We start from the raw sequence: 11058 nt of genomic DNA on the forward strand, positions 1-11058 counted from the left end.
CACACAAAAAAGTGCTGTCGATAATTAGCAGTCTTCTGTTATTAGTAGACTCAGGTGTCACAACTGTGTCTCATCCTCATTACAGTAAAAAATTTCACCTATCAGATTCATTATTGCTAGATAATGCGACTGAGAGCCTTTGCAGGCCCTCCAGAAAAGTAATTCAGCCAAGCAAAATTATCAGCTAATTATATTTAGAATCAAAAGCCCAACAACTATTTGCAGATAAATTGTATGAATTGAAGTGAATAGATCTGAATATTAAGATTCATAGATTTAGCAGATGATTTGTTAATTGGAATAAAAAGGTCATTTGCTAGTCATTTTAACAATAGATCAATTGGAACCCTATTTATTATTTAACTGGTAGTGCATAAGAATTGAAATGATGAATAATTGTATTATTACCATGAGATGATATTTTCTTCAAAATGGCAAAATATGGGAAACTTATGAGAAGGAATTTTATAAATTTCTTTTAAAATATTGTGACAAATTTAATATATTTTAATACACAGTCCTGATATAAATAATGTGTATAGTAAGGTGTAATATTTTAGAAGTCAAAATCATACCCAAAAGTAGTTGTTGTATTTTTAATTGAGGAAATAAAGCCATGAATAAGGTAATTTACAAACAAAAGGTAGACCCTAAGTTTGAAAATTTTTTCTTCCTAAATCAAATAGTGTCACTCCTCTCTCACTGTATTTTAATTAGCAGCGGTTTTTTGGAAATGGCAGAGTACATGCTCATACGATGACTCAAAATGTAACTTGGCCTGCAGTTTTCTTTCGGGGAACAGAACACTCTAATTCAAATCCATTATTAAAAAGCAGATAACATGTGCACTTTCTGAAATGCCTGTGACTTCACTCTTTTGATTTTATGTAATTATAAGGGAATGTTCATATGTATTTGCTTTTCGATTGGCACAGCATTTTAAAACTGAGTGTCTTCAGATAAAGTGCATATTTTCTTTTGGTTCATAAAGAATATCCCCAGTTTATGTGCGCAGAACTTTTGTGAATGTTTTATAATGCAGTCACAGTGCAGTTTATAGTGTGCTTATGATAAGAATTTCTACACATACCCTATGTATGTAAAGAAAATAAATATTGGATGTTAGTTTGGATTTTGAAATTAATCGTTAGTAACTAGAACCTATCCCTTTCCACTGTGTTATCTTAAAACTGCTAGCAGTTCTCAAGCAGAACTTTGAACACAGTATTTTTCCAAACTTTGCAGCTCAAAGTAAATACTTTTCATTTAAACTAATTTCAGTTATAAAATAGGGAAAACATCACCCACTTAAAAACAGCTTAAATTGCATGTACTTTGTCACTGTAAATAAACAAGGTAAACATTGACATAACTTCAAACTATTCTTGGGTTGAAAAAAATCTGCAGTTCAAAATAAAATTCCGCCTTTGGTCAACATTTTGGATGCAATTCAAAGTTTCTCATAAAATAAACATATTTTAAAGAGTGTTTTGAATTTCACTGCATAATTCCTAGCCAACAGAAATTACAGTGGTATCTTTAAGGTTTATTATATGTCAGATCAATAGCCATTATGCAAGACTAACACAATCACTGAAGAGCAATACCTTTCTTCTACTTAACCCTTACTGCTAGGACATGAAGAAAAACTTGCTATAGTTGGTCCTTAGGGAAATCCTCTCACAGAGTGAAACTTTATTGTTTCTTTGTTTAATAATAAGAGTATTCTTTTTTGGATAAAATGGAAACTGAGCTGATTTTCCAGCCCAGAAAGCAAAATACTTATTAAGGTAATCTTAATGAGAGTTTTTCAGTAAAATAGGGAAATAGTTTTACATCCTGCCTAATAGCAAACTATTTTGAAGCTTTAACTTAAAATGAAAATGACCCATCAACAACAGATTGTAAATTTTTTTTCTGATGTTTTTAAAAGTGCCTCGATGATTTCTACATCTAGAGTGTTAAAGTTAAGTATTTGCTGTTTTATTTAAACATTTTGAAAAATGAACATTCTGGGGCTTTGCAGCATTATTAAGAAAAGCTGTCCATACTTTACCATGTTGTTACATGTGTTTATCTGCTGATTATAAAATGTGTTAAACAGTATTTTAAAAACAAAAAAAAAAATGCAGAACTGCGCTTTGATTAATTCAGTGAACAAAACATATGTTGTTGGTTCTGTTCTATGAAATTCATATATGATCAATAAAATCTTTTAAAAGAGCAACTTTGGCTTTGAGGATTGCACTGCCGACCATTTTTATCCCAGCTAACTCTGGGCTCATACTGTTAACTTAGCAAACAAAACCACTTTCTGGCTATAATGGTAATGTCTTTTTAATATATTTTTATATCCTCTTTCTAAATTTTCTTTAGGTTGGAAGCTGTGTATTGTGGGTGTTACCCGCTTTGTCCCAAAGATTTGGTTTATCCCGAAATATTTCCAGGTAGCTGCTTTAATGTACTTTTGTCTTTGTTGAAATTTACTACATGATTCATGCTAAATTAGAAAGTTTGAAAATAAACTTAGGCAGGAGCAATTGTTTATTTGGCAAGTCAACATGTTAGTGTTAAGGAAAATTTTATGTGTTTTAATACATTAGAGTAAGCTTATATTTACCATCTGTTCTTTTAAGATAACAAAAAAGCAAGTTTTCAAATAGCATTCTTCATTGTTAGCATACACATCCCATAATGATGGATTTTTATAAGCAGGTCAGCATTGCTGCAATTGCTTACAGATTTTTTTTAATGATATACACAGAGAAAAATTGAGGACTGAAAGTCACACCAAATTATTTCAACAATTGACTAGTTAATAATATGCAACTGTTGTACAGAGTACATACGGCTATCATACTTGTTCTTTGAAAAAATTCTCATCACTAAATATATCACATATGCATTGTGTTACATTAGAATAATGTATTTTAATCACCCAAAGGAGATGTCTAAACAGCACAACTACACAGTCTTATTTAGCATTAAACATCCTTGTGAGCTGAGGTAACCTTATAAAATCATGCTTAAATAATGTAAAACACGAGGCGGCACAGAGCAATATGCATTTTTAATTAGTAAAGTGACTAATATCGGGTGTGTGCTTTGAGGTTTTTGTTTCATTAAAAATGTATCTGTTTTTCCTGCAGCTGAATATCTGTATTCTACACCTGAACAGCTTTCAAAAAGGCTCCAGAATTTCTGCAAGAGACCAGATATTACAAGAAAACATCTCTATAAGGTAGTTATTGAGAAGAGATTTATGTGGTATAAATACCATATTGAAGTACAAAGAAAAATCTTAAAAAAAAAAAAACATTTAATTAACATACTAATGTTTAAAGGAAACATGCTAGGGAGGGATATTAGTTGTTACACTAACAAGGATTAATTAAACTGGATGATGCCAGTTGTATTAACCTAGGTCTTATGAAATACGTGCACTTAATGCATGGTACATGCTTTTTTTTAATTTATTGTTTTCTAAGAAGACTGTCCTTTACATTTAGCCCCAAGAGGCTTATAAAAATGAACCTGGATTAATGTAACTCATTAGTTTAAAAGGAAGTAAAAGGAAAGATTCTACAATTATACTAATGAGGATAAGCCTTTCTTCCCATCGTAATGAAATCTTCAGTCCTGAAAAATTCAGGTGAATGACATACGTGAAATTTGGTGTTCATTTTTTAAATACTTTAAATATGATTTTGAGAATCAAATGTTTCCTTTGTCTAGTTTAGTAAAATTACATAAAAACCCTCAGTTAGTTTAGAATTCAACTGTCAGTCTCCTCTCTGAATGACAGAGGCAAAAGGAAAAGAGTTTAAATAGCATCATCATTCAGTCCCTTCATTCGTTATTTTTTTTTTCCCCCTTGTTTGAATCAAGAATTTTACATTGTTGGAATAACAACAGAGAGACTCTCCTAAAAGTCCAAGTAATTGAACTGGGATAAATCTGCTTTACGAGTTGTGAAGGTGGCTCTAGGCCATGAGTAATATACCTTTTTATATTCTTTGAATGTAGCATCTTCATTTTACATAAATTCAGTATACTTTACAATAGCAGTTTTCTAATCCAGCATATTTTAATTTTCCTATGTTAATATATATCCTTTCTACATGAAATACAGCCCGCTGCCTTTTTTCCTCTCCTTTCCCTTATCATGGCCTCAGATACATACATATTTACATAGTGATACATCAAAACATGACTTTGTTTCTGCAGGAAACAGTTAAACTTCAAGAAAAAGGGAGAGAACCAAAAATGCAATTTAACACCCAATTTCAAGCTCATTATCTTTCATTGTCTATTAACTTGGCAATGGTTCAGAAGGTAGCTCATAATAGTTTAAAATGCTGACTGAACAATTCCAGGCTTCAGTATTACTCCTTCAGTCAATACGATTGTATCGTATTCGTAGGAAGCTTCAAAAAGAAAACAGTCTTCCAAGATTTACATCCAGATTTCCTCATTTTGAAAGTTCAGTCATGGTCTTGTTTGGGTAAAATGTTAATTTAGTAGTTTCCCACATAACAGACTGTCAAAATATACAGCTTATGAAATTGAGAAAATAGAATAATATGTATTAATACAAATAGGTTCATCTTCTACATATGACACAAAGCTACTTTTTAGTGAGTTTATCATCGGATTATTGATTTTTTTTCCCTTCTGGTGAACTTTTGGGCAATTTTTTTTTTCAGTTTTATTGAGATATAATTGACTTACTACACTGTATAAGTGTGAGGTGTGCAGAATAGTGATGGACGTATGTTTTGAAATGATTAATGATTACCACCACAAGTTTTAGTTATCACCCATCATCTCACAGAGGTACCAAAAAAAAAAAAAAAACCGAGAGAAAAAATGTTTTTATCTCATGGTGAGAATGGTGAAGCATTTTAAATTGTATTTCCACCATCAGAGTTTTCCATTTTAAATTTTGCTTCCAGGTAGGCATTATCATCCCTGTTATTTTGGATCTGCAAATCTTTAACCATTTCAAAAGTTACTGCAACAGGTTGCTTAGAGTTACAATAAAAAACACATCTCCAACTGAAATATTTTAATATGGCTATTGCCATAACATAGCTCTAATTATTTCTTCTTCCAAGAGCTTCTGGAAAAACTCTGAAGCAATGTCAACTTAGTGGTATGCTATTAATATACCAAATTGTTCTTCCTATAGCTTAAAAAATAGGAAATACCTTAAATGTGTGTTCATGTTACTATGGTTTACATATATTACTAGTCCCTACATCCTAACATGGTCCAAGTCAGTTGAAGAAATTAGTGTTTTATGCATAAGCATGTATAACAATTTATATATATTATTCATTTTATGTACTTTTTAACATGGATTTTGTTTCTTATGAATCTATTATACACATTGATATATATCCTCATTCATAGATCTTGATGACACGTATCCAAAAATTAAACTCAAAAATGAATAAGTTAGCCCAGGAATTAGAAATAATCAAGAGCTTTACAATGCAGTTCCCAGGACAAACTGATAAAAATCACAAGGACCACAGGTCTAGTTGGGTGGTTGTAATAAGATTTAGAGCTAAAACAGAAAAGGAATGCCAGTTATAACTTTATCATTAAGATTTAATACATTACACTATTTTTTTTTGCCTTATGTTTTATAAATATTCACATTTCAGGTAACATTTGCCCTCACTAAATATCAGAGAATTATTTTCCCCAAGGCAGCTTTGTACTTTTCTTAGGCAATGGAAGAGACTTTTGTGTATATTATACAGAGAGTATTGAGGTTTTCTTTTTAAATTTATTCCATTGGACAGTGCTGTTTTGCTTTTAAAAACATATGCTTCTAAGATCTAAAAGGATAGAAAAGTCACTGAATTCTTTAATTTGCTCCTTTTACATTTTTACACCTTACTCTTTTTTTGTTGTTGTTAAAAGTTTACATTTTAAAATCATCTCAACTACTTCTCATGTAGAGTTCACTTTAGGATAAGATTTTTCATATGGATTCACACTTAGAAATTTAATGACTAGAATAAGGCTACTAACACTTGGCTTTTTTCTCACATGAGACATTATACTTTCAATATGAGTGAGAGTTTGGGGGCTATAACTTGAAGCAGGATTTGAAACAGAATGCTAGTAACTGAAAAGCAGAAACAGAATTTGATACCTTTTTTTTCTTAAAGTGACTCTCTGCTACAAAACTTCATGCCCATGACTTCTCACCTGAAATGGTTTCAGATTTGAAATGTTTAAATTCCTCATGTGCATGCAAGTATGCTCCCCTCCTCTCTCACACAGACATTTTACTTAAGATATTTAGAGAAATGCATGCAGAAATCACATTTCTTAATTATTTTTAAAACTTAAAACCCTGTTCTGAATTTTTTAAAAATCTAAAGCCATTTCTTAAAAAGTTTGCCACTAGGCTCAGCCATTGGACTGCACGTTTCTTGTACTTACAGGACACGTCCCTTTCTAAGTAGGTTACACCCAGCAGCCACACACTTGCCACAGAGATAAAGTAGGTTTCACTTCATCTGTAATAGGGAGCTCTTTTATGACTCTTGAACACAAGATTCTAGAAATAATCATAAAGTAATCAACCAAGGATTAACTTCTAACAGTAACATAGGGCTTCCTTTTACAACCCAAGTAAGTCTCATACCGGGAAGTTATATTTTGGGGGGGTCTCATTTTGACAATGGGAATTTACTTACTGAAAATTCCCAACAATTACTTGAGATCAGTACTTTATGCTTTTAGAGAGCCTTTGATCATTAGATTTTAAAATGCTTTAGAGGAAATTTTCTGTTCACCCCCTTGTTACCAGTATTGAAAATAGCACAAAAGTACAAATGGGGTAGTTGTAAAAAATATATACTGCCAGGACTAACAGTAGGTTTTCATTCCACCCTATTTTTCATTTATTTTTATTTGTAAATTGAGTGATATTCTGTGTTTAAAAAAGAGAGAGATGCCATCCTTCCTTTGCTTTACAAGGGTAAACTGTAGTTTAAGTTTTTTCAGATGATAGCAGCTGATTTTTATTTTGTTCCCCTCAAGTTCGTTCACATTCCAGAAACCTTTATAACCTGCTGTTATTTGGAGGAGAGGATAATTTTCAGATTTCTGCCTAAAAGTGATTCCAAAGAGTGATTAAGCTTACAGTTCAGATTCAGAGCCCAGAAAAGCCATTTGCGGTTGTCTTAATTATATCAGGTTATATCTCCCCGAACCACAGCCAAGCCACTTTAAGTTTCCTTCAAGAGACTGGTCACTTTATAGTCCCCTTTTAATTTGAGCTTATACTCTAGATGTGAATAAGGTGGTGCTCACTAGTATTAACACGCCTCCAAAGTCATTACTTTTTCCTTAAAAAATGAAAACTTAAAAGCTCATGACATTTTTAGAACTTCAAAAACCTCTCAATTGCACCAGCACAATCTAAGGCAAATGATCCGTCTCAATCTCTCTCCCTCCCTCCCCGTTACTCTTCCCTGTCTTTCTTAACTGCTTTCCTTGATTTTGTTTGGCTTGGTTTTCCTTTGATTTGTCTAAGTAAAATGCAAGCAAAAAATCTTTAGCACAATAGATATACTCAGGGTGATTAAGATCAGTTAGAGGTTTTGGCTGCTTCTCTTTCTCTGCTACTAATTTGTAGCCTGGCTCTAGGTGAACTTCTTGGCCTCTATATGATTCATCTATAAACTTGGAAGAATTCTTTTTTTCTTAATTCTTAATAGCATTTTCCCCCTGAGGTCCTGCTATAATGAAATAATGAATATAAACCCGTTTGTAAACTTGAAGTGCTTTATAAATTCCACGTAATAGTAATGGCATTTCTGTTGTGCCTTCACCACTTAAAAGTAAAATTCACATTCACAAAAAACATGTATTAAGAGTGTTGTCTATCTTATGTTTAGAAAAGTTAAAAGTTGGATGATAAACTTCTAATAGCTGTCATCCATAACATAAACCAGGAAATTTGTGTGCAGTAGAATATACCCATTTGCAAAAAAAAAAAAAAAAGGCGGGGTTGGGGGGGCAGCTTTCCACAATGGTTGAAAATATAGTTACACTTTAAGCCAATCAGAAACTGGGATTTCCTGAGGTGATGAAACTTGAGAACCATTTACTTGGTGGCTTTTTGAAATCTAATTGACGTAAGTTATGCAAATTTGCAATATGAATTTTCAGCATGCTTTAGTCTTTCGGTCGTTAATGCTTCTTCATTGCTTTCTCTTCTCTCCCTCCCCCTTACAGGGTGAAATGGCTCCTTTTTCTTGGGCAGCCCTACATGGTAAATTCAGGTCTCTGCTTACAGCAGAACCTAGGGAAGATTTGTGACAGATGGGGCTAAGTCACAAACTTGCAGCCTAAGGCAGAATCTGTAGAACTTTCCAGAGTGTGCCCATATTTACCTGATCAGAGAGAAAAGAAAATCTGCAGAGGAAGCTGAGCCTGGCTGCTTGTCATAGCTGACACAGAGCCATCTGCCACAAACCTGTGGCGGCTTCAGATCTCCAATCCCTGCCACCACCCCAACTCAAATTAAATACAGATTCCTAGAGACGTTATGATGGTTACACATGTCCTCGGCATCACATGGAGGAGACTGTTCAAAAAAAATATGTGGCCTGTTGTATAACCGCACTCATGTATCCCATATGTGGTGCCACATTGAATTTCCGGTTGAATCCGTTTTTATCCTTTGTACTGGATGACATGGTGCCTGAATTCTTTCTTTTCGCTGACACGATGGCAGCCAAACTGCAGCTTCAAACGCTCTCACTTGGCTGGGTTTCTACCTAGGTTGCCAGGTTATCATCGGAGCCTTCTTGTGTCCTCAGAGGGCCACAGGGCCTGAACGGAGGATCAGAATGCTACTGACTAATTGGGCAGCCATCTCAGAATTGTTTGTGGGCAAAGAGCTGCTTTAGCACTTTTCTTTTAGCAAATTAATGACTCCCTGGCACCGAGGTTTTAAGTGAAGGTATTAATAAGAAGTCTGGCAGGTATTCCCATGATTCACAGAGTTACATTTGCATTTAATTTATCTTAAAGAAAGTTGCAAGATAAACAGCTGTAATTCAGACAAACATGGAAAATACACTAAGTAGGGCCATCTCGCCCATAAAATGAACACAGAGATACTTGTTTTAATTTTTTTCGAGAAATAAAAATACCTCTTACAAAACCAGTAATTTTGATATAAATATTTGTCAAAAATATTTGCATCCAGCTACAAATATAATCTTCTCAAGATAAATCACTTATGATTCCAATAGTCAAGCTGGTGTATTTGTTAATGTCAAGATATTTTGAATGGCTAGATTGTAAAATAAATGTTTAATAAGGTGCCCACTGCAATTTTTAATTAACATATCTCATTTCCATGTAAGTGTGTACATCTATCTGTATGTTTCTCTCTGAACACTTTCCTTGTGTCAGAGACAACGAATACAATTGTTTCTTTTCCCAATGAACAAGGATCTGTTTTGCAAATGTTTGTGAGATATTATGACATTTCCAAGATTTTCTTTGCATTCTGGAAAGCAGGAGGTAAACATTTGTAGTCATTAAGGTAAAGTCTGTTGATAAACCATCTTCTGTTTACTGACAGGTAAATTGTAACTCTCCTAGCTTTTGAAATGAATAACTTCTGTAAGCTGCAAAGTGAGGAGCAGCCAGGGGGAAGGGGGCACACAAGGGCCAAGCCTGGCTCTTTGGCTTTTAGAAGGACTGAGTTGTCTAGCAGGCATCTGAGACAGAGAGGGCACTGGTTCAAAAGTCTGGTAGGACCCATTTGACAGGTAGCACAAGTGTAAGCAGGAAATAGATCAAGGTAGAGCCCTCTAGATAGAGGCAGTCTTGCAGATCAGAAAAAGCAGCAGTTCAGGGCCCAGGAGGCCAAGGAATTTAAAAGCAGGGAGAGTAAGAAGCAGAAACAACAGGTTCTACTTCTGCACAGAGTCCTCCCTGACCAGCGTGAAAGCCCTATGTATGATGGACATCACAGCACTGGATCTGAGTCCTCCTCCCGTTCTGAGAAGGCACTGGACAAATTAGCCCATAAAACAAAGGGCTCAGGAATTATTTGAGAAGTCCCTTCTGGTCTGAGACTGTGAAACTTGGAATCTATCGGTTATGTTCCTTTTGAGTGCAAAAGCTAATATAAAAGGGCCTAAGAGCTTTTTAGACTCTTCTCCTGAGCAGGGTTTAGCATCTAAAGGGATGCTTCAGTTAGAAAGGTGCCGTGTTATAGATGACGTCTCTCAAAACAATATTATACTCTCCCAGCCAAGAAACAGTGCTTATTTCATTATGTCCTACTATTCTGAAAATGATGAGCTCACATTTCATAGTGAATCATGTATCATATGCATAACTATCCATATATACTTTTTTTTTAATTCACGAGAAAACAACATTAATTACCATTCAGATAGTGCATCTGAAACACTTAAATATTTGCCTGATTTTGGCAAACACAATATTGCAGGTTACCTGTGTACAAAGATGTTTTTCTATACCCATAAACTCAAATCAAATTTTGGCTTTAGCTGTGCCAGCATTATTTCTGGAATAAAAATTTGCAATAAAGTGGTCACTTCTTAGAGCTATACTGCTGGATTTGGTATTAGTGCAAATAAGCAATAAAAAGTCTTGTAAATGTAGAATTTGTAACATTTGAAAAGCTAACTGTATGTGTGTGTGTGTGTGTGTGTGTGTGTGCGCGCGCGCGTGTGGCTCAGCAGCCATGATATGGTGGCACGGAGGGTTATTCAGTTAACCCATATTTTGTTGAGGAAAATCGACAGTACACGCTGAGTCTTTACTTCCTGCTTTCCTTGTGCTGTGCTGTGCTAAGTCACTTCAGTCTTGTCTAACTCTCTGCAACCCTATGAACTGTGGCCCTCTAGGCTCCTCTGTCCATGAGATTCTCTGGACAGGAATACTGGAGTGGGTTGCCTTGTCCTCCTCCAGGGGGTCTTCCCCGACCCCAGCAGGGACTGAACACTCCTCTCTCAAGTCCCCTGCACTGGCTGGTGAGTT

General features: G+C 34.6%; 1 protein-coding gene across 4 annotated transcripts in view; it reads left to right on the forward strand.

The window, feature by feature from the left end:
* GTDC1 (glycosyltransferase like domain containing 1) overlaps positions 1–9239 on the forward strand; it is a 434499-nt gene extending 425260 nt beyond the window's left edge. For all 4 annotated transcript variants that reach the window (XM_052658048.1, XM_052658056.1, XM_052658065.1 and 1 more), the window contains 3 exons: positions 2377–2447; positions 3150–3241; positions 8266–9239. In XM_052658048.1, the coding sequence (XP_052514008.1) occupies positions 2377–2447; positions 3150–3241; positions 8266–8349 (247 nt within the window). In that variant the 3' untranslated portion in view covers positions 8350–9239. The remainder of the gene's footprint in view (positions 1–2376; positions 2448–3149; positions 3242–8265) is intronic.
* Positions 9240–11058: the final 1819 nt, after the last annotated feature.

This window comes from Budorcas taxicolor, chromosome 2 (genome assembly GCF_023091745.1).
Source record: "Budorcas taxicolor isolate Tak-1 chromosome 2, Takin1.1, whole genome shotgun sequence".
Lineage (NCBI taxonomy): Eukaryota > Metazoa > Chordata > Mammalia > Artiodactyla > Bovidae > Budorcas > Budorcas taxicolor.